Below are 24,938 nucleotides of genomic sequence, written 5' to 3' on the forward strand. Positions count from 1 at the left end.
TCAATGATGGTTCTAGATAGTTGGCTATCCATATGGCAAAGGACAAGATTAGATATCTACAGTGCATCACACACAAAATAATTCCAGATGAGTAAAAGATTGAAAAGTTGGAAGTAACTTTAAAATTTTTGTAAAGAAGTATCAGATAGTGTGTTTATGACAGGGCAGAGGGGAGATATTAATATACAAAAGTATAAACTGGAGGAAAGTTTTAATGAAACTACTTTAAAAAACTAAAGGAAACAATAAATTTGACTACTTTCAAAGTGAAGCACTGATTATCAAAAGATACCACTAAAAGATTACAAAAGCAAACCACCTAAGCCTACAAGTAAAATATGATTTAAAAAAGACAAGCAATACAAAAATGACTAAATGAGAGCAACGGACGATTTACAGGAGGTAAATGACAAATTAACACAAGAAGTGATGTTCAATCTCACTAGAAATTAAGAAAATGCACATTAAAGCATCAGCTGTAAGATTGGCAACAGTTAGAAAAGTCAAGTATAATGAACTGGGGTAGAGGATATGAGAAATAGAGGTATCTAATACTCTGGGGGACATGAAATAAATTTATGTTCACGCTGGACAACAAGTTGGCAGTAATTATTGGAATTGGAGGTCCTCATATGTCTCTATCGCAGGTATGCATCTTAATATCTTGCACCTGTAAGGCTGTTTACTGTAGTGTCATTTGTAATAGAGAAAGTAGGAAACAAGAATATAATCTAAATGACCATCATAGGAGAATGAGAAAAATAAACTGTGGTATATTCACAGAAAAATCTTAAATGTATTGTTGAGTGAAAAATACAAGTTGTAAAAGGACGCATGAAGACACAAGCTGTGCACAGTATCAGCTTATACTTTATAGGCACATGCATATATAATAAAAGTACAAAAGCCTACAAGGGAAGTATAAATGCCAACTTAGAAGAAACTATTCCTTGAAGAAGAGGAAGGAAATGGAATAGAGCATAGCCACATCTGTACATTTTAATTAAAAAAATGAAATGAAGGAGGGCCTGGCTGGCTCAGTTAGAAGAACATGAGACTCTTGATCTTGGATTGTGAGTTTAAGCCCCATGTTGGGTGTAGAGGTTATTAAAACAAAATAAATAAACTTATAAAAAATGAAGCAAAAATTGCAAAATATTAATTTAAAAATCTGAAAATGTACATGCATATTTATTTTAGTATGTTCTATTTGATTTAAACATTTCATATTTAAATTCAAATATTTTTTTTAAACAGTTGTGATTAAAATGTATTGAACATGGCTTTCTATTGATATTCAGAAATACCAACTATAGAGCTAAAACTTATTTGGAGCAATGGGTGCATTATTAAATAAAACCATTTTTCACCCATGGCGACAACTATATTCTTAGAGACAATTCAGTTGAGCATATATAATACGGTTGAATTGTTTTTAAGAACAAATAACTGATTATTGTAATAGCAATATGATTATGACTTTCTGAAAATGACTTTTTTGATTACTATATTTAAAATAAACAATACTATTACATATTGACTCTATTTTTGAGTTGTTTTCCTCAAGTAGATAAATGTAGATAGATCTATCATTGATAGATCTTACATTGCAGTAATATTTAGAGCACATATTAGCATAAGATTTGATTATGCATATATGTATATGTGTGTACAGTTTGTTACCACCGTGTTTTAAAATCTTTTAATTTTATGAATGAACTTGTTTTATATTTGATTATATCAGAAATGAAATATATTTTTGTGGTTATTACCCAGTTTTGTTTTGCTGAAGCTACTTACATGAATTTGTAAATTTGGGATACTGCTCACTGCCGATTTGTAGAGGTGGGCGTGGAAAGAGTGATTTTTATGGTTTTTATATCATTTTTCAAAACTGCTTTTTCAAGATAATAATGTATATTCCATAAAACTCACCTTTGCTGTGTGCAGCTCAGTACAATTTAGCAAACTTAAAGAATGCACAATCATTACCACAATCTAATTTGAGAACATTTCTATCATCTCAAAAAGAAGTCTCATACTCATTTATAGCCACTCCCCAATCCTACCCCCAGTCCTAGGCAACTAATCTAGTCTGTTTCTGTATATTTGCCTCTTTTGGACGTTTTTATAAGTGAAATCATACAGTATGTGCTCCTTTGTGTCATTTCTTTCACTGAGCATAATGTTTTTTTAGGTTTATCCATATTGGTATCGTAGCATTACACCAGCTCCTTGTCTCTTTTTATGGCTGAATGGTATTCCATTTGAATGTATCACATTTTGTCTATTCATTCATAACCTAATGGACATGTGGGTTGTTTCCACTTTTTTTTTGTTATTGTAAGTGATGTTGCTGTGAATATTCATGTACAAGTTTTTCCATGGGCATAGGTTTTTATTTCTTAAGGGTAGGAGTGAAATTGCTGGATTATATGTTGTATATGATTAACTTTTTAAGAAACTGCCAAACTGTGTTCCAAATTTGCCACACCATTTATGTTTCCACCAGCAATGCATGAGGGTTCCAGTTTTTCTACATCCTTGGCAACACTTGTAATTTTCTGTCTTGTTTATTTTAGCCATCCTCATGGGTATCTCACTGTGGTTTGCATGACTGTAGTGCCTAAGGGTGTTGGGCATCTTTTCATTCACTCATTGGCTGTTTATACATCTTTGGATAAAATCTGTTCAAATCGTTTGCCCATTTTTCGTGTTGTTTGTCTTTTTATTATTGAGTTGTAAAAGTTTTTTTTTATATTTTTTGATATAAGTCCTTTATTGCTATGTGATTAGAAAATATTTTCTCCCATTCTCTAGGTTGTAATTTCACTTTCTATATGGTATCTTTTGAGAAGCAAAAGTTTTAAATTTGATTAAGTCCTATTAATTGCTCTTTTATCATTTGTGCTTTTGGTGTTATAAGACATCATTGCCTAACCTAAGATCATTAAGATTTGTTTTTTAGTTTTCTTCAACAGTTTTAGTTCTTTAGGTCTGTGATCCACTTTGAATTAATTTTACACATGGTATGAGGTAGGGGTTCAAATTCATTTTTTTAATGAGGATATTTAATGATCTCGACACCATTTGTTGAAAAGACTGCTTCTTTCCCTTGAACTTACTGAAACCTTTGCCAAAAATTGGCTAACCACAAAGGTACAGGCTAAGTTATGGGATTTCAGTTCTGTCCTATTTGTCTCTACACTTACCTTTATGCCAGTACCACTCTGTCTTGATGATTGTATCTTTGTAGTAAATTTTGAAAATGGGAAATGTGAGTCCTACAACTCTGTTGTTTTCAAATTTATTTGGGTCTTTGGGTCCCTTGTGTTTCTACAGGGATTAATTTTTAATTTTTGGAGAAATACTTTTGAGATTTTAATAAGGATTGCATTGAATCTGTTTGGTGAATTGTGGAAATATATTCTGATCCATGAAGATGGAACACCTATTGTGAAAGGAAGTGGTTGCTTACTTCTGTTTCCAGAGTTCTGTATTGCCAGTGTATAGGAATGTAATCGACTTCTGTATGTTGATCTTGTATCTTGCAATCTTACTGAACTCATTTATGATTTTTGATAGTTTTTTTTAGTGGATTCTTTGGGATTTTCTATGTACAAGATCACGTCATCTGCAAATAGAGACTATTTTTCTTCTTCCTTCCCAATCTAGATGCCTTTAATTTGTGTGTGCATGTGCACATGTGCAATTACCCTGTCCAGAAGTTTGCATATAATGTTGAATAGCAGTGGTGAGAAAGGACATCATTGTCTTTTTCCTGATGTCAAAGGAAAGCATCCAGTCTTTCTCTATTAAGTATGATGTTGGTTCTAAGTTTTCCATAGATGCCCTTTATCATGTTGAGCAAATTTCTTTTTAGTCCTAGTTTGTTGAGGACTCTTAATGGTAAATAGAAGTTGGGTTTTGTCAGTTGCTTGCATCTATTGAGATAATCATGTGCTTTTATTCTTTTTTTGTAAACAACTTTATTGAGTTAAGATTGACATGAAAAAGCTGTACAGATTTACATATACAATTTGATGAGGCTGGAGATAAGTATACATCTGTCAAATCATCACCACAGCCTTTGGCATAAATATATCCATCATTTCTAAAAGTCTCCTCTTACCCTCTTTATTTCTATTATTTTTTATGACAGAGCTCTGAACATAAAACCTATTCTTTTAGCAAAAATTTTAAGTACATAATATGATACAGTTAACTATGATACAGTTACAGTTAGCAGTGGATCTCTAGGACTTATTTTTCTTGTTTATTTGAAACCTTATTCTTTATTCTATACTGTATTAATGTGACTTTTTTTTTTTTAATTCTAGGTCTTCAGTTTTGCCTGTGAAGCCTGCAAAAAGGTGACATTTAATATACCTTCCAAACTAGAGGCAGACAACATAGTTGGCAGAGGTGAGACATTTCAAAACAAGTGGTTTTAAAACAGAAATTTAGGGGCGCCTGGGTGGCGCAGTCGGTTAAGCGTCCGACTTCAGCCAGGTCACGATCTCACGGTCCGTGAGTTCGAGCCCCGCGTCAGGCTCTGGGCTGATGGCTCGGAGCCTGGAGCCTGTTTCCGATTCTGTGTCTCCCTCTCTCTCTGCCCCTCCCCCGTTCATGCTCTGTCTCTCTCTGTCCCAAAAATAAATAAAAAACGTTGAAAAAAAAATTAAAAAAAAAAAATAAAACAGAAATTTAGTTTCCTTATGCTGAAAAGAGCATGTTATCCAACCTTTGCCTTTTGGGTTTAGCCTTAATCTATTTATATTTAGATACAATTCAAGATGGTTTGAAATATATATTCTGTTTTTTATAATTCCATGGAATTCTGTGGTTGATTCTAGTGCAAATGTTCTAATCCATGTTTTTGTAGTAATTTATGTTTTAACAGTTTAGAGATTACATGAAGAGTTAAATGTAGAATGTAGCCCTTTCATTACCCTAGGATTCTAAGCACTGGAGAAATATTGATAAGTAGCTGAGAAAATCAGAGCAGTATTTTTATCAATGCTAGAGCTGCCTTGAGGCACACCACAAGATGAGCCACTCCTTTCAAAACTGAACTTCATCAGCCATTTTCACATGGAGAATTTGGGGAGCCTCAAACTTTCCCAACAGCTGGGAAGCTCTGCCCAGGTGGGCTTGCCATGTGGTATAGGAATATTAGAAGAAAGCATCATGGTTGTTGTTTTGTTTGTTTTTGTTTTTGTTTTTGTGTTTTTTTTAGAGCTATAGCTTGTCCCACAGATACCAAATTTACTTTTTCAGCAAAGTGTCTCATTTGTGGTTAAGTGCCTCATTTAATTTTTATTAAGCAAATGTCACTTTCATTCCTAAGAAAAGGAAGAAGAAAAAGGATGTGAAAGAGAGGTCAGGGGTGTTCCTTTGAGGGGATAGACCAGAAGTTACTTTGCCAAAAATGTGAAGAGAGAAATATGTCATCATTACTAAAGATGTTCACTTCTTTTTGATTACGTGTTTCCATCTGTGACAGATTTGGATTAAAGTGAAAACACTTTACATGAGTAATATAGGAATCCTATGAGAAGTTATTCCTTAAGTGAACATTAATGTATCAGTTTGGTGGCTGTTAAAACGGATAGTTGAAGAATGAGATGGATTTGATATTTCTGACCGAAGTTTTAAACCACTTACATTGATATTTATATTTTATTACCTGGGAAAACTCCCAGGGAGAGGAGACCTGCATGCGGGGTTTCAGTGGGGAGCCCTGGAAAGCTCGGAATAGGAACACGAAGAGAACTAAGGGCGGAAGGGGAGCCAATGGCTTGGGGGAGGCATGTAACAAAAAAGTGCCAGTGGGAAGAATTCAAAGAGACTTTTCTGGGGCTCCTGGCTGGCTCAGTTGGTGAAGCATGCGACTCTTGATCTTGGGGTGGGGGTTCGAGCTCCATGTTGGGTGTAGAGATTACTTAAAAATAAAATCTTAAAAAAAAACAAAGATAGACTTTTTTTACTTGACTATTTGCTAAATTCATACTGTCTATTACTCTTTGGGCTCATGTGTACAACTTCTGGCTGAAGACAGGTGTATCTTAAAAGACTCAGACTGTGGTGTTGAGGAAAACTTTTCTGTTTGTTTATTCAGCTGTGTGTGTTGATTCAGCTGTGTGTGGGGGCGTTATGTCTCGGCTTCTTCGTGATTGCCACACACACTCCTCTTTAATAGATCGTTTTTATAAGTCTTTTAGAAGCACATAAAGGTTGAAAAACACTTTCATGCCTGTATACAATTGAGTTATTTTTTAATTAAAAAATTTTTCTAACTTTTAATTATTTTTGGGAGACAGAGAGAGACAAAGCATGAATGAGGGAGGAACAGAGAGGGGGGAGACATAGAATCCAAACAGGCTCCAGGCTCTAAGCTGTCGGCACAGAGCCTGCTGCAGGGCTTGAACCCATGAACTGTGAGATCATGACCTGAGCTGAAGTCGGATGCCCAACCAACTGAGCCACCCAGGTGCCCAAGAATTCCTTTTTAACTGAAAGAAAAGTATCGTTTTTTATACATATGAAGAAAACTAGTTAAGATATTTGGTAAATGCAGAGTGATTGATTTATTTCATTCTACTTCATGATTTTGAAGAAAATGTATACATTATCTTAACATGTCTTTTTTTTTTTTCTTTTGCATGTGTTTCTACTTTACAACTTGGAAACTTTTGCTTGCAGTTAACTTGAAAGAGTGCCTCAGGTCTGCAGACCTCATCCGGTCAGGTGACCCTGATTTCAGAGTTCTAGATGATGGATCAGTATACACAACTAGCACCGTGGTGTTGTCTGATGAGAAAAGATCATTCACCATATGGCTTTCTGACTCCAGGACACAGGCACAGAAAGAGATTAAGGTGCTCCTGGAACATCAGAAGAAGGTATTCAAAACACGTTGATGTTTTCAGGCGTGCTTTTCTTTTCATTTAAATATTTCATTAAAAATTGCAAAGAGGACAAAAAGATAATTGGGTTTTTAAGCCTCCTCTTCTCCTTTCCCTTCAGTTTGCTTTCTCTCCCTCCCTCTCTTTCTTCCCCCCTTTTCCCCACCAACACAGGCTGAACATTGGCTTTGGGTTTGGCCTTGTGAAATCTACATAGCATCATCTCCTTTGGGAAGGCTTCTTCCACTTCTAACGTCCAACTAATTGCTTTCATGTGTCTGTGTCTGTCAGTTTGGTTGCCCCTCTTTTATAAGCATTTGGAATTTTTTATTGTGTAAACAATTTGTCTGTAGTTGTTGAGGGCACAAATTGATCCTTTTTCTGCTTATGGTCTCAGTAATACCTAATTCCCGAGTCAGTAGGTGTATGTTAAATTCACGTTAGGCGCAGAGGTTCCCAGTGAATAAGAGGTTGATTTCAAGTGTCACAGTGATTCTGGTGTTAAAATAGGATGGAAATCCTGAAGTGTGTAGGTATGAATAAAAGTATACGTGGCATGGTATTGGCAGTTCTAGATTCGACATCATGAGAAACACCATTGTGAAAGCAGTCACAAAAAAGATTAAAGGTTTAGAGTGGATTACAATGAATCCGTCTTAAGTGTATTAATGATAAAATTAATTTAAATGACTCTTTAGCACATCAATAAATGTTTAATAAAATTATTTATGTATTAATTCTCAGGAAATAAATTTCTTCCTTGCAACACCATGAAATGAAATAGAAATCACTAAAAAGTCCCATCCAACTTTTTGCAGTGATGGAAATGTTCCGTAATCTGCATGGCCTGATATAGTAGCCCAATATTAATGGCTACGGAGCACTCGGCATGTGGCTAGTGCCACTGAAGGGTGGAATTTTACATTTTATTTAATTATAATCAATTTAAATTTAAATACAGTAAAACCGTGGTTTGTGAATATAATTCGTTCCAGAAACATGCTTGTAATCCGAAGCATTTGTATATCAAAGGAAATTTCAAGAACCATTGGCTCAGTTATGATCATGTGACGTTCGATGTCACATACTACTTGTATTGCAAGACATCGCTCATTTATCGAATTAAAATTTATTAGAAATGTTTGCTCGTCTTGCAACCCTCTCGGAACAAGTTACTTACTTGCAATCCAAGGTCTTGCTGTAGTCAGCGTATGGCTACGGCTGCCATATTGGAGAGTGCAGATGGGAGTGATAAGGCAATGAAGAGCATGCATTTTCTTGCTCTGGTTCTTCTGAGACTGTGAGGTTTTTAGCAGAAAGAACAGGTAAGGGCCATCTATAGATTGTTATAAAGAGAATGTGTTCACTATGTGTATTTGGGAAAGAAGGAAAACTAAGAGCGCACTGATGATTTTCCTAACCTTGAAAGTATGGTCAGTGTTAGAAAGATATACAAAATGAAATTCTTCAGTTTATGAAACCTTTAAAATGTGGATGCATTCTTTCTTACCCACCTAATGCAAAAAAGCCTTAAAAAATACTTTAAAAAACTCCTGAGACTGAGCCTCCAGGGAGGCATTAGGTTTATGGACCGGCTACTCATTTGTAACAAAGTCGTCATTGGCTGTGGTAATTTTATTTATCTAATTTCCTTTCTCTAAATTCAGGTGCTGAGGAAAAGATATGCTAAAGAAGCCGTTCTCAGGCGTTCCAAGAGGAGATGGGCCCCTATTCCCTGTTCAATGCAAGAGAATTCACTGGGCCCGTTCCCTTTGTTTCTTCAACAAGTAGGTTTTACATTCTTTCTGACTGGGAAGGTTTTGATTCCAGAGCCTGTTTTGTTCAGGCTTCACAACTCTTTAAACATTTAAATAAGCAGATTTGATTGAAGATTTTCATGAAGTATAATAAAAGTGAGTAAAATGAGAAAATCACTAAAAAACTAAGAATAATATGAGAGAGAATGCAGCCACTAAAAGATCTTTATTAGTTTTTTCATTCATTTAGCAGCTACTTATTGAGCACCTACTATGTCCCATGGAAGGTACTGCTGTAAGTACGACACTAGAAATAAATTTAGTCATACCCTTGCTCTCCTGTAGGCTATTCTAGTGAGGAAGAAGGGTAGGCAGGTGGTTACAATACTGAGTGATAGGTGCTGTGGTAGAGATGGTTTGGGTGATCTGAGAATTCATGGGGTCAGCACCTGAGATGAAATGTGGTACAAATCAAGGAAAGACTTAGAGGAGGAGACAGGAGAGGGTGGACCTGAAGGATGAAAACATTGTGCAAGTAAATAATTGTGGAGAAGGCAAGCTCGTTGGAGGAGTCCTCCTACTTATGATGGGGCTGGAGCAGGGAGATGAGGCAGAGGACACAGGTAGACATTAAACCATAATGGACCATGTGTGTCCTGTTAGGGAGTTCAACTTTTTCCTAAAAACAAGGAGAAGTTTTTAATCAGGTCAAGTTTACTTTTCATAAAGATCTACATGGAACACATACAACGAAAGCCATTGCTGAAGTAGGGCTGTGGCGTGGTGCTTGCTTTTTTCTATTATTGTGGCTGATGTTTCATTCCAGCAGTGGGACCTGTGTCCTATTTGTTGATGTTTTTAACTGTCTTTCCAGTGTCTTTCGCACTTTTTCAAAAATTCTGTTCATCGCTAGACTTTATTTTTCCTTTTCAAAAAAAAATATATATATTTAACATTTATTTATTTTTGAGAGAGAAAGAGCACAAGAGGGGTAGAGGGGCAGAGGGAGAGAGAGAATCCCAGGCAGGCTCTGTGCTGTCAGCACAGAGCCCAATGCAGCGCTCAATCCCACGAACCATGAGATCATTATCTGAGCCAAAATCAAGAGTCAGACATTTAACTGATTGAACCACCCAGCCACCCCTCAAATTTTGTATTTTAAGCACTGATGAAGCATATTAAGACATGATTTCTGATTACCAAAGTTATACTTATCATAGCTAATTTTAGCCTTTGCATTGCTAATCTTGTCACCACTCCTCAGTCCTCATTTCCTTGACATGTGTACATTTGCCATAGCTGACCCTTCCCTCTTCCTCCAAATACTTTATTCACTTGGCTTCTAGAACACTCCTCATCTGGTTGTCCATTTACCTCCCTGGCCACTCTTTCATACTATGTTTTGCTAGTTTTTCCTCATTCCCATGTTTCCTCTTCTGTAAACTTTGGAGAGCTCCAGGCTCGACCCACGAACCTTGTCTCTTGTTTCTTTATATTCACTGCCTTGATAATCTCATCCAGTCTCGTAGCTTTGAGTACTGTTATCTGTTGGAGACTTAAGACTTCATATTTCTAGGACAGACTGCCTAATTGCTATTTCTACTTGAAAGCTTAACGGATATTTCAAACTTAACATAAGCAGAAAACAAAAAATTTGTGTTTTCTCCTAAAAACATCCAACCGTCTCAGTTAATGACACCTCATTCTTTCAGTTTTTAGGGCATCAGAGTCGGTTTGGTAAGGTTTTAGTTGTAGAGAACATATGTCCCTCTAAGTAGTTAACAGAGAGTGATTTATTACAGCACATAAGCCATTTATAGAATTGTGGCGGGGACTGAAGAAACAAACTTTAGGTTGAACTTTCAGGAATGAGTCTCCAAGCTACACTGCAGAATCCACAACCAAGGGACATGCTGTTTCCTTCATGATGGGGTAGCAAATAATTCAGGAACCAAAATGTCATAAGTGGCTTATGCATGACAGATTTATTTATTTTATGTGAAAGTATGATCTGGTAGAGATATTTAATATAAAAAAATCACCAGGGACCTAGACTTTTGTTTTTTTTTTTTTAGTTTGACCATCTCTGCAGGTTCAAGAGAGCGCATCATTCTGTGTCCACATGGGGGGACCCATTCCTTCATTTTCTAGGCACAGTCTAGATCTTGCATATATAATTTTTGGTTATATCTCATTGACGTGATCTTTTCATGTGGCCATACCTAATTGTAAGGGAGCCTGGGAAGTGTCTTTCTTTTGGGAAATCTTGCACTCAGCTATAAATTCTAATACAAAGGAACATGGGCAGAATAGATATTAGGGGATGTCAGCACCCTCTGACATAGTGTCATCTTCACGCTACACGTCCAACCCATTGACAAATCCTGTTGGCTGTACCTTCAAATTATATACAGAATCTAAGCACTTCTCACCATCTCTACTGCTACATGCTAACAAACCATCATTACTCCCATGAATTCTTACAGTAACCAAGTGGTCTTCCTGCTTCTTTGCTTACCTACCCACCCACCCCCATTTAGTCCTAAAAAAACTCCAAGTATTATCTTTTTAAAATATAACTTACACAATATCTGTGTAAAGTTATTGTCTTGTCTAAAGTTTCCAATGGCTTTCCACCTGTTTGTAGGCAAGAGTCAACAGCATTGAAATCCCTGATATGATGTGGCCTTATCTCCTACTTCTTGCTGACTACTGGCTTTCCCTGCTGCAATCACAGCGGCCTCTTTGCTGCACCTTGAACACTCCAGATACAACCCTCACCTTTGTTATTCATGTTTCCTCTGCCAGGAAGAGTCTTCCTTGTATAGGTTATGGTTTATTGTTTTTAATTAGATTTTCTTTGGTTACTCTTTATGTTGAACATTATTTTCATTAAATTGAGCAGTTTAAAAAATCTTTTACCAAATGCTTCTTACTGTTTTGTGCGTTGATGAAATGATAAATGTGATTATTTTCCCAAAGCGTATTTAATATAAAAAGATATAAATGCATAAGCTACATAAAAAAGATAGCATTTTAACAGATTTTGATTTAAAATTTTTACATCTGTGTTTTTTTCCTCTTAGGTTCAATCTGATGCAGCACAGAACTATTCCATTTTCTACTCAATAAGTGGGCATGGAGTTGACCAAGAACCTTTAAATTTGTTTTTCATAGAAAGAGACACTGGAAATCTGTATTGTACCCGGCCTGTGGATCGTGAAGAATATGAAGTTTTTGATGTAGGAGTTTTATTGATATGCATGATTTTAAATGATTAAACTGTGTTTCTTCTGATACCCTATGGACTCTTTTCTGTCTTCCCTCATTCTCTTCTTAGAGTCAAAAGAAATAAGTTGTGCAGTATTTTGGAATATTTGATTTGCTCTTTATCTTAACTTCTGGTAGGTAAGCCTAAAATGAGCAAAGAGGTTTAGTTGTATTTGGATGTATATTCCAGTATATTTCCAAGAGTTGGTTTTGTTTATGAGGTGCTTTCTCTCTCTGGTCATGCTACATTTTCCTCTCTCCAGGACGTGGCCACAGTAGATTAGAAGGGTCTTCTTCTCTCCTCCCTCCTCCTCCTCCTCTTCCTCCTCCTCCTCCTTCTTCCTCTTCTTCTTCTTCTTTTTCTTCTTTTAGTTTTCTTTTTTTTCCCTCCTTCCACTTGTGTGATTCTCTGACCATGTCTGGGAACTAGATAAGGGAGCAAAAGTGGGAGACCAAATCCAAACAAGGTTAATAAGCCAGTCTTCTGATATTGATGAGCTTACAATCGATGGAGAATAACTCAGACAATTTTCAGTGTAATATGGTAAATTCTATGAGGTCATGTGGTTATCCCTGTGGTGCAGGGGGGAATGTTCCTCCATAGGAAAGAGGGATTCTCTTCCTAGAAGAAGGAAGAGATGCTGGTAAGCAAATGTGACTGATGTCCACCACATGACATTTCTTTGCTTTTGGTTAGAAAATTTTTAACTCGGTGTTATAATCACATGCTGAATAGAAATACATTCTATTTGATATTACATTGCCCTTTGATTACTTAGCAATGTGGAAACTGGTAAATGCATTTTGTCAGAAAAACTCTTATAAATATGTGATTTATGAAGTAAAACAATAAAAGGGCTTTGCTAGTTACAAATGGAAAAATCATGGTATTATTTAGATGATGTAGAGTAGGGATTTTTCTGTTTGCAGTGAGTTTAATTGTTGTCCCCAGTGTAACTTTCTAATTATGGATAGAATATGGATTATGGATAGAATAAGACTATAATCTGAGTCTAATGGACAGAATTATCTCTGACTTGGCTATACTATGGGGTTTTATTCAACGTGTAGCCCTTTCTACTAAATATTGGATGCTCTTTACTGTACTTAAAGTGTTTTTCCATTTGATGCTTGGGTGATTAAAAAAGAATTGAGTAGAAGTTTTTAGTGGTTTGTTATCAAAAAGATTTGCAAAGAAGGTAGCAGATAAAGCATAGTGTTCTCTCTTGCTAGAATCTTGTATTAATGGACTATCGATATTGTTTTTTCCTGTTTTACAGTTGATTGCCTATGCCTCAACTGCAGATGGGTATTCAGCAGACATGCCTCTTCCACTGCCCATCAGAGTGGAGGATGAAAATGACAACCACCCTATTTTCACAGAAGCTATTTATAATTTTGAAGTTCCAGAAAGTAGCAGACTTGGTAAGATAACTTTTTTAAATTGAACTTTCTTGCATATGGCTTCTTTTGCCATTTGTATTTTTTTCTTTTAGGAACTGTATGTGCATTTCCTTTGCTCTTATGTTCCTTGGTGTTTATCTTGCTCTTAACTGTTTCTTTTTTTAAATCTACCTAAAAATGCTCTTTACATATTAAGGTTATTAACCTATTGTTGCACTGCAAATATTTTCCCATTGTATTGATGCTTTTCAGTTTTATTAAGTCTACTTTTTGAGGTACAGAGGTTCAGGACTTGCATTTAGTTAAATCAATCCTTATTCCTTTTGGACTTTATGGCAAGAGAACTTCTAAAAGTAAAATGTATTATGCTAAATATCTTTGTGCACATTTTTTTGAGACATTGGGTTTTTTTATACTCAAGACCAGATTATCCTGAGATGATATTGAACCAGTATCTACTTTCCAGAATACATTTAATCCTATCACATCCAAACAGAGTGTAACCTATAGGATATTAGAAGAGTTTGGTGTGGTCTATATGGTACCAATTAATTATAAAAGCGGATAACAGTTATTTAATCTTGGAATCATATTCAATTTATATACTTTATTACACTTGATCATTTTGTGGGTTTATCATCATTCTCTCCTCTAAGACAGGACATATAGGATAGAATTACAATAAAATTAAAATTAATATCAATATTTGTATTAGGTTTTTTTTTTAATTTTTTTTCAACGTTTATTTATTTTTGGGACAGAGAGAGACAGAGCATGAACGGGGGAGGGGCAGAGAGAGAGGGAGACACAGAATTGGAAACAGGCTCCAGGCTCTGAGCCATCAGCCCAGAGCCCTATGCAGGGCTCGAACTCACGGACCGCGAGATCGTGACCTGGCTGAAGTTGGACGCTTAACCGACTGCGCCACCCAGGCGCCCCTATATTAGGTTTTATTTAAGGAGGTGTTAAATGACATCTACTGAGAACACAATTTTTTAAAGCTCTAATTTATATTACCTCTTTTCTTAAAACTGCTACTTTACTACTTCCAATTTAGAATGAATATGGGGATAACTCTAGAGAAGCTTACATCACATATTCTAAACACTTGCTCAGACATGGAAAGCCAAAATGTTCAGGTTAGTTGGCCCTGATGTCTTCTGAGACTTGCAACATGGAAAGTAGCCATTCACAATAAAGTTGAAACAATGTGGACTCATTCATAAAGGGTGACTTTGCTAACTTGCCTATTAAAGTTTCTAGTAGTTACTTAGGTCTTCAGTGTATTTTTATATCTGCTATACCCTTTTATATTTTACTTGGATAATTTGATGTCATAGATGTTAGCCTCCTTATTACTCATATGGTACAATTAAAAAAATAAAAATTGTTGGTTTGGAGTTTAAAAAACCTAGTTTTTGATTTGGGGTCTGTTATTAATTCACTGTGGGAAATGGTGGAAGTCCCTTTGAGTTCCCTGACCTGTAAAAGGAGTTAATTACATTAGATGACCTATAATATTTTCAGCTTCAGAGTGACTGTGGCTCTGGTACAATTTACTTTTTTTTCAAAGAGAGATTATTAGTTTCAAAGTCTTTCTTGAGAATTCTCTTCTTTTTGATAGTGATAGATGAGAACCAAGGGCAAGTACTTTGATTCCCAGATGAACCCAAGGTACTTTAAGCAACCCACACGAGAAGGTTCAGACCAGTTTGGGCTGTGATACTCTGAACTGCTGGGTGTTCTTTGAGTTTGCCTTAATTCACACACAGAATTTGGGACATGGGGACATGGGGTGCTCAACTAATATTTAAGTATACTGCTCATGAAAAGGGGTTTTGAAGATTTTCGGAGGATTTTCTGTGATAACTAAAACAGTTTTTAATCCAGAGAATTAACATAGTGTTTGTGTCCTGTCAGTAAAATCTCAGGAAGAAAATATTCTGCCTTAAAAAGATTAGGAACTTTTTTTCTATGCAAACATAGATGAATAGCATTTGTTTTCTCATAATAAGATAATTACTTCATGTCTTCATATTGATCCACTGCAAAAGTCTTGTCACTATTTGTGAATATGTAACTGGACATTCTCTATAATGTTTATCTATCTGTGTGTATGTGTGTGTGTGTGTGTGTGTGTATGTATCTGTTCATGTACACACACATATATACAAATTTTAAAGACATATTACAGGGAAAAATATTTAAAACTAATATTTCTGGCATTAATTGGTTTTTATTTCCTTCAAATACTGTATTTCAGCAAACATGTGTGTGTGTGTGTGCATGTGTGTGTGTGTGTGTGTGTGTGTGTGTGAATATCTGTGTGACTGTATATGTCTATGTATTTGTTCTTCAGGCCAGCCCTTACTGGGCTATAGGCAAAGTGGATCTATGTATTACATTTCCATGGGCATTGGAACACTGACCTTACACTGGACAATACCACCTGTTTGTACTCTTTGATATGTATAATCCTTTACCTGAGCAATATTCTTACATTCCATACAGATGACAAATATTAATAGCTCCAAATGAAGAAACAATTGACCTAAATTCTCCCTGAAGGATGAATAGTATGAAATCCCTTACCGAGGATTAAGTGGGGCTGAGGGCAGTGCGGTGTGGATGCTAAGTGGGTGAAAGATAATGAAACACGTTAAAGACTGGCACAAAAAAGAAAAAAATACTGGAATAGAGACTAGACTGTGAAAGGTCAAGTTGACCACTTATACAGTTACACCCCAAGTCAGTCTTGGTTTATCTATTAATCAGAAATTCAATTAAAAAATCTGATTTACCTAGGAAACATGATTTCTCTCTCCAGCTCAGTTTGTTATTGCAGTATGTGGGAATATGTGTTGAAATTATTCTTGATTGCCATTTAAATAAGTTTTCAGTAATTTCTTATCAAACATTTTTAACTGTGAGCAAAGTAGAAGTGTGCCTTGATATAGAGTCTCATAGTGTTTATATCATAAATTTGAAGCCCTCTTCATTGGTGCTATTGAAAGATGGAACATGTCTCATAAGAAACCCATTTAAAATTTCCACTACCATTGTCAAAATTTGAAAAGTGTAGATATTCATAAATATGTTTTGCAGTTCTGCAAATTAAAGACTCTTTTCTTTTTTCTTTTCTTTTCTTTCTTTCTTTCTTTTCTTTTTTTTTTTTTTTTTTTTTTGTAAAACATGTAGGTACTACAGTGGGAGTGGTTTGTGCCACAGACAAAGATGAACCAGATACGATGCACACACGCCTGAAGTATAGCATTTTGGAGCAGACCCCGAAGTCCCCAGGGATCTTCTCTGTGCATCCGACCACAGGTGTCATCACCACAGTCGCTCATTATTTGGACAGAGAGGTAGCTTTCCACTCCTTAGCATATAATTTTACCAGGGGCTTAGATCCCTGCCCCATATACTGTGGTTTGCTCTCCCGTGAACTTAGGAGTTTCTATTTTCTTTTATTTAGGTGTAAGACAATAAGAATTTCCAGGCATGTTACATGCTTTTTTTTTTAAATATGACTTCTGTTTCCTTATGTAAGGAAAGCCATTGGAATAGAAATACAGATCAATTGGTGTTTAGAAGGAGTGGGAACAAAATACATTTCTTATGAAAGTTGCTGCTGTGGAATATTATTCTGTTCTTATGTGTGACTAATTGGTTTCAGCTCAGGAAAGCCTTCAATTCTCATGTAGGACAATTAATTTTGCATGCTCCATGGGTTTAGATCACATGCTGATTCCTATCCAGTTATTGTGGATATGTACTTTTTATTAGGAAGGAATTAGTTGATGGCTTATTATGAAATCTGTAACACTATTTGGATCATAGTACTAGCACACTATCAGGTATATAGCATTTTATGTTCAAATTCTTTATGCATAATTATATTCGATCTTTATAATTTCCTCGTTTGACTAGATAGGTTGTTACATCCAATCTATAGAGGACAAACGTGACAGTCAGAAAGATTGATTGACTCACCAGAATCAAATCATTGAACTCAATCTTCTAATTTTTGTTACTCTTGCTCTATTTTGTCAGCCTGTGTTTAACTCACAGACCTGAATTCCTGACTGAGGCAGATTAATCAATTTCATGTGTACAAAATAGCTCTATTAAAACACTCAGTGGTTCCCACTGCACCCTGAATAACACAAATAGAAGGATCGATATGACTCGGGCAGATAATGTACAGAAGTAATCAGTGGAATTGGTTGCCAAAGAAAAAGGAAGGGATGATGAGAAGCCACGGAAAGGAATCAAAAATAGTACAAAGGTTTTATTTGTCATTATTTTTATTTTTGGGTGTGGTCAGTACATTTTATGTGATAAAGCACATGATGATAATAACAAACGGGAAGGTTTGAAGGAGCAAGATGAATGTGTTTTTTGTATATGTGGAAGAGGTAGAGCTGATGTAGTGACCAAGTGAAAACAAGCATTTTCCCTCAGTTTTTACACATTGACAGTGAGGCTTAGAAAAATTAAATAATTTAAGGGCACACAGCCTGTAAGATACAGATTTGTGGTCACACCCAGGTCTGCTTTCCTGATCAAAAAAAGTCAACAGAGGGGCGCCTGGGTGGCTCAGTGGGTTGAACATCCTACTTTTGATTTCAGCTCAGATCGTGATCTCACGGGTTTGTGAGTTCAAGCCCCACGTTGGGCTCTATGCTGATAGTGTGGAGCCTGCTTGGGATTCTATGTCCCTATCTCTCTGTCCTTGCCCTGCTTGCTCTCTATCTCCCTCTCAAAATAAATACAAATAAACTTAATTTTTTTTTAAAAGTCAACAGGATTTTGGGGGGAACTGCCACAGTGTGTTGTGGGGAACAACACAGGAAATAAAGAAATGAACAAGGGAGCTATAAAAACAAAACCAGTGCATTTAGAGGAAGAAGAAGCAGGGTATCAGAGAGTGGAGCCTAAGGAGGAGCATCTCAGGGTGAGAATGTTGGTTTCCAGAAAATGGAGAAAAGTAAAAAAACAAAATGAAACAAAACCAAAAGGTATAGCTAAAGAATAGTAAGAGAGAAGAGAAAGTTAACAGGATTGTGTCACAAAGTAAGCAATTCATCATCCGTCACCACCCCACCATTTGCAAAACTGTTCACAGAAAGTCAACAGTGACCTCCCAGTTGCCAAATCCACCTGTTACCTAAAGCCCCTGTCCATTGTTGGCACTTGCTAAAACTCTCTCTTCTCTTGGATTTCTGGGTCTTTTCCTGTTTCTCTGATCTTTCCTTTTTATTGTCCATCGCTTAGTTTTCTTACTTCCCCCATGCTTGACATGCCACTGTTACTTCTATCCTTAGCTCTTCTTATCCTTTAACCTCTTTTCGATAAATCTGATGCCTGCTACAATTTCAGCCACCATCTACATACTAATGGCTCCCAGAGTGGTATTTCTGGCTATGAACTCTCCTGTAAGTAGGGGGCCACACATCCAAGTGTCTTCTGAACATTTCTCCTTAGATTTCCCATAGGCACATAAAATTCAGTATATGCCAGGCACAACTCATTCTTTTTGGCCATTTTTGCTCACCCTGCTAGTGCTCACTTCCTCAGAGCACAGGCTGTCCTTCTGCATTTGCTACATTGGTTGGTGATACCCCTCTGCTTTATCCAAATAGGACACCTGAGCATAATTCTCAACTCTCTCTTCTCTGAAATTTTATATAGAATCTACCATCACATCCTACTAAATGCTAACTCCCAAGAAGCTTTCCTGTCACCCTTACTCTCTGTCCTCATTGCCACTGCCTCAGATGTGGATCACCTATCTTAGACTATTTCAGGAGCTTTTTAACTGGTTTCCTTTTTTTTTTTTTTTAACTTTTAAAAATTTATTTATTTATTTTGAGAGAGAGAGAGAGAGCGAGCAGGGGAGGGACAGAGCGAGAGGGAGAGAGAGAGAATCCCTAGCAGGATCTGCACTGTCAACACAGCCTGATGCGGCTCAGTCTCACCAACCGTGGGATCATAACCGGAGCTGAAACCAAGAGTCTCATGCTTAACTGACTCAGCCACTTAGGAGCCTCTAACTGATTTCTTTGACTTTCAGCTCAGTTTACTTCAAATTATGCTGAATCTACATTAAGAATATTCTTTCTGAAACTCCAGTGTTCTTATTTTGTGCTCCCCCTATGACTCCTATAAAACTTTTCCCTATTAGCCAATTAAAATATGTCTAAATTCTTCGTATGGCTCTTTGTAATTTAACCTCTGTCTACCTTTCCAGCTTATCCTTGTCTACCCAATTCTTAAAGTGTCTGCAAATATGGAATCAAATAAAAGCGTGGATTCACACAAATGGAAGACTACACAACTGAAGTTTCATTTATAAGTTGGAGCAAATGTTTTCAAAACTAATTAAGTATTTACTTTGTTTCCAGACTGTAGATAAGTACTCACTGATAATGAAAGTACAAGACATGGATGGTCAATTATTTGGATTGATGAGTACATCAACTTGCATCATAACAGTTAAAGATTCAAATGATAATGCACCCACTTTCAAACAAAATACTGTAAGTATATAATATCATAATCTATGTCTACTTGTCAATTGTTATTTGTTATTTAATATAAATTAATAACATGCGTCATGCTTTGAAGTATGTATGTTTATTTTATGAATAAAATTAAAGTTTGAACAACTGACATATAAATCTTCTTTATTTACTCATAGTAGTATTTTATCCTCTTGTAGCATTTGTCTTCATTTATAACGAATTTCTTTCATTTCAAAGATAATCCTTTGAGAGATTCATGGCTTTAAAATACACTAGCTAAAAACTATAAGAACCAATACTTTTGGAGTGGAAGAAATACTTTACTTTCTTTGTAAAACTTCTCTTTATAAAGTAAGTTTTTAATGGGTTCTTTCTGTTTCAGTATGAAGCATCAGTAGAGGAAAATGCATACAATGTGGAGATCTTACGCATACCTATAGAAGATAAGGATTTAATTAACACTGCCAACTGGAGAGCCAATTTTACCATTTTGAAGGGGAATGAGAATGGATATTTCAAAATCAGCACAGACAAAGAGACTAATGAAGGTGTTTTGTACGTTGTAAAGGTACAGTAATAATGGACACTTGACAACTTGGCAAGTTAACAAGTTCTCTTCAACTATTGGTTTAATCAACCAAACAGTTTCAGATCAAAGAATCCACAAGATGGAATAGAGCTTCGTCTGTTTAGTCCAACTGTTCCCATTGAATGCTGTCTTTCTTCCATAATTTTGTTGCCAGTCATTAGTCACCTAGCTTAGGCTTGAACATTCTCAGTTCTGAGGATCTCCATTGGCAGCTTATTCTGTTTTTGGAGAGCTCTGATTCTCAGAAGTCCTTACTTCTACTGTGCTCGAATTATTGTCCTTCTAGCCCATGTCTAGGTTCTGTCTTTAATGTTCTGGCTCTAATCCTATACAGAAGTGTAATTCTTTTGAAAAGGTTGCTATGTCCATTTGAAACTTACTTTCTCTGGGATAAATATTCCTAATTCCTTTAACTATTCCTTACATGATATAATTCAGAAGCCCAAAGTCTTCTCACTTACTCTCTTTCTGGAATATATGCCTGGTTGTATCTGATCCTTTATAGGTGATTTTGAGGGTGAAATACAGTGTTATATCAGACAGCATATATGTTTATTCTATATATTGTGTTTTTGGTTGCCCTGTTTCATTCTAGGGTGCAGGTTATGAGGGCAGAGAAGGCCCTATTTGGGAAGGACCCTTGGTTTTATATTTGTAGCCCTGAACAAGAAAGAAAATTGTCCTATGGGCAGGTAAAGGAGTCATCCATTGAATAAAGCAAACTTTCCTGCCAACAACAATATGGTGTAGACTTTGATACAACAGTATCTATTTGTAATTATTTCCTCACTAAAAATTTCCACAGATTATGTAATCAACTTTGGCAAGTTCTATCCAGATGTGAATAGTCAAATATATTTGTTCCAGATGACTCTCAACATCAAACCTCCCTCTATTTCAGTTTTCTATAATATGATCCACTCAAATTGAATACTAAAAGCAGCCACTTAAGAAAAAAGAAGTTTTATAATTGATAGTAGTAGGAAAGGAAATAAGCAGGTGGTACTGGTCATATTTTCTTTGTATTGGCCCACCTCAGTCAGTCTTCCTTTGGACTCTCCAGAAAGCAGAACACGAGGCAAGGACCTCAGTGAAGGAAACTATTTAGGAAGTGGATCCTAGAAAGCCAGAGTAAAAATGGAAAATTAAGACAGAAAAGAACGAAAAGCCAATCAAGTCTGCATTATTGACTTAGTCACCTCTGGTGTTCAATCATGCAATGAACCATGTAGAATGTACTTCAGAATTATCTCCTCAAAAAGTGGTACCCAGGGCATTTGTCCATCAATTCCCATTGTTGATACCCATGCCTCACTGGTTGAAGGTTGCTTCCAGGGAACCTCAGCTCTCCTGCACTTCTGGGCGTGGCTGTGCCTGCCTGAGAGAGAGCTCCTTAGCTTTGGACCAAACTTTGAATCTGAAGAGCTGAATCTTTGTGCACTTGAGGTGTGAGTCTATCAGTATAAATGGTAGAGGTGTTCACCAGAGCTGCAGCTTAAGTCAGATAGGCTGAGGGTCTGTGGTGTGTAATTCTTTTGAAAAAGGCTGCTATGCATCAGTTTCCAAAGCTGGACAAGCATTTGCCTCAAAATTGATGTGATTGGCAACAGATGTTTTGTTAAAGTTTTCTCCCGTACACCTTCCTCTGCATACCCCTCAACCCCACCTTTCCTTCTTTCTAGAAATAAGTCAAAGGAATAGTTTGAGATCCAAGATGGGTAGATTATGCCAGCTGCGGTAGCTCAGGTCAAAGACCCATGCTCAGACCTTTTAGAGTGTTTTGTATCTACTGCTTGGTTAGAAGGCTACTTCTCAGTTCTCTCTATTCAAGGCCATTATTAAAGACCTGTTATTATTATTTTTTAAATCGCAATAATTTTATCTTGGTTCGGGAGGCCAAATCAAGTAATGCTAGGAATTAAATTTTTATTATGAGTTTTTTGACCAATACAAAATGAATTTTAGGAAGCTTTAAAAAAAAATCATAGTATGTTGGCACATTTGATTTTTTTCATATTCAGAGTGGATTTTTTCTCCTCAAGGAATGTTTATCACAGAGACGTTAAGAAAGATGTTTGCACATATTTTCAGAAATAATAGACTATATTCTAGAATATCTCTTACTCCATGTGACTAATAAACATCTGGTGAAATATTTTATTTCTGGTGAACAGCTTCTGGGTACCATCCCAGGATTCTTTAGGAGAGAGAGCAATTACATGGTGATACTTTCCTTTTTTTCACTGGTTATTTAAGTTAATTGGACATATGAAGAATATAGAAAATCCACACACCCCTCCCTCTGCAATAAAATTTATATGCATTTAATCCCGTTATCTTTAAACATAAGATAGTTGCACTGATAATTATATCCTAGTTATTTTTTTACATTTTTTAAATGTTTTTATTTATTTTTGAGAGAGAGAGAGACAGAGCATGAACAGGGGAGGGGCAGAAAGAGAGGAAGACACAGAATCTGAAGCAGGCTCCAGGCTCTGAGCTGTGAGCCCAGAGCCCGATGCAGGGCTTGAACTCACAGACTGTGAGATCATGACCTGGGCTGAAGTCGGACACTTAACCAACTGAGCCACCCAGTCGCCCTATCCTAGTTCTTATATCTAGGAAATTCTTTTAGAATTTTAAAAGTAGTTACCAAGTACTGATCACCTTTCATGTCAAGGGAATGATACTAAACACCTTACGTAGGTTTTAACTAGTTGTCATATCCCCTTTAGGATACGATACTATTATTATCCCCATTTTACGATAAAAAATATAGTTTTCTTAATTTGCACAGTTTCTGTTTAAATCAATATTAGGTATGCTTTATAAAATTAATTTATTTTGCTGCTTTTCCCATGTTTTGAAATTGTAAAGGAAAAAAAAAACCTCCAAAAATATACAGGACTCCAAAGATTTATTTTTAACTTTCATAACAACCCAGTGGTTGTTCCTATCATTCTTCCCATTTTCAGATGAAGAGGCTGAGTCAAAAGAAGTAAAGTCACTTGCCCCCATTCATAGAGATAGAAGGTGACAGATCCAGGATGCAAACTGAGACATTCCTGATGCAGAACCCTTTGTCAGAGCTACTGTGCTATTCTTCCTGCGTGCTACCCTTGGGGTCATGTTCCCCTTAGCTCTCCTCTTTCCCATACTTGGGTTACATGACTTGATAAAATCATGACTTCAGTTGCACAAGGAGGTCTTCTCTTTTTGTATCTTCAATAAATTTCTACTTCTATGAGTTTACTCTTTTTTTTCAAATGTTTTTTATTTATTTTTGAAGGAGAGAGAGAGACAGAGCGTGAGCAGGGTAGGAGCAGAGAGAGAGGGAGACACAGAATTTGAAGCAGGCTCCAGGCTCTGAGCCATCAGTACAGAGTCTGATGTGGGGCTCGAACCCACAAACTGTGAGATCATGACCCGAGCCGAAGCTGGACGCTCAACCGACTGAGCCACCCAGGCGCCCCATCTGAGTTTACTCTTTAAATTATCTCTTTCCTCTGTTATTATTAGCTCCTTTGGTTATTTTAACCTCCTTCTTTCTTTAAGCCATTCATAATATTCTCTAACATTTTGGGCAATAAAATTTGCATTCTCTATGGTATATCTTCCTTTCTATATTTTACGCAACCCCTTAGAAAACCTGAATTCATTACAGAGATCCTTTGGTAACTGCACTGGTCTTTAAAGTTATTGTATCCTTCGGGAGCCTGTGTGGCTCAGTCAGCTAAGTGTCTGACTCTTGATATCAGCTCAGGTCATGATTTTTTGGTCTGTGAGATTGAGCCCTGCGTCAGGCTCTGCATTGATAGCGTGGAGTCTGCTTGGGATTCTCTCTCTCCCTCTCTCTCTGCCCCTCCACCACTTGCTTTCTCTCTGTCTCAAAATAAGTAAACAAATATTTAAAAAATGTAAACGTACCTTATTTTTTACCTTGCTAAAGATTTGTGTTCATGTACTTAAGTTATATATGTAAGTACTTTGTAACATTGATGAGGTATCTTCTATTTTAAAATCAAACACTGTATAACCAAGGCATTTTGAAATCCATCTTTCTTTCACATAGGCTGTGTACTTAATAATGGATAGGAATGAACTTTATTCATTCCTCTATACCAAAAAAGAATTAAATAATCAGTAATTCAAGCCAAAGATTGCTCAAATATACTTCTTTATCTGAACAAAGCTTCCAAACATTGTCTTGTTAGTTTGTGTCTCCTATTATGCATCATATTGGATGCTAACAAAAAATACATCACCTTTTTCTTTCGACTGGCTGCGTGACAGCCGGAGAGATTACTAAAACCTATAGTGTAAAGCACTCGCTGTGGGCTTACAATGTTAAATAAATGTTATTCTTACAACAGTTGTGCAGAGGACGAAACTTAGTGTCAGAGAGATTAAGAAATTTACCCAAAGTGACACAGCTAGGATGCAGTAGGACAGGATTTGAGTGAAGGTCTCTTTGATTCCAAGT

General features: G+C 36.4%; 1 protein-coding gene across 1 annotated transcript in view; it reads left to right on the forward strand.

Moving 5' to 3' along the window:
• Positions 1-578: 578 nt before the first annotated feature.
• The window catches only part of DSC3 (desmocollin 3), a 40,674-nt gene continuing 16,314 nt past the window's right edge, over positions 579-24,938 (forward strand). Inside the window, exons 1-9 of the mRNA XM_032595331.1 lie at positions 579-647; positions 4,341-4,425; positions 6,706-6,905; positions 8,576-8,695; positions 11,752-11,907; positions 13,216-13,360; positions 16,538-16,704; positions 19,747-19,881; positions 20,249-20,434. Of these exons, the coding sequence (XP_032451222.1) occupies positions 579-647; positions 4,341-4,425; positions 6,706-6,905; positions 8,576-8,695; positions 11,752-11,907; positions 13,216-13,360; positions 16,538-16,704; positions 19,747-19,881; positions 20,249-20,434 (1,263 nt within the window). The remainder of the gene's footprint in view (positions 648-4,340; positions 4,426-6,705; positions 6,906-8,575; positions 8,696-11,751; positions 11,908-13,215; positions 13,361-16,537; positions 16,705-19,746; positions 19,882-20,248; positions 20,435-24,938) is intronic.

The sequence above is a fragment of the Lynx canadensis genome, chromosome D3 (genome assembly GCF_007474595.2).
Source record: "Lynx canadensis isolate LIC74 chromosome D3, mLynCan4.pri.v2, whole genome shotgun sequence".
In the NCBI taxonomy this organism is placed as follows: Eukaryota; Metazoa; Chordata; class Mammalia; order Carnivora; family Felidae; genus Lynx; species Lynx canadensis.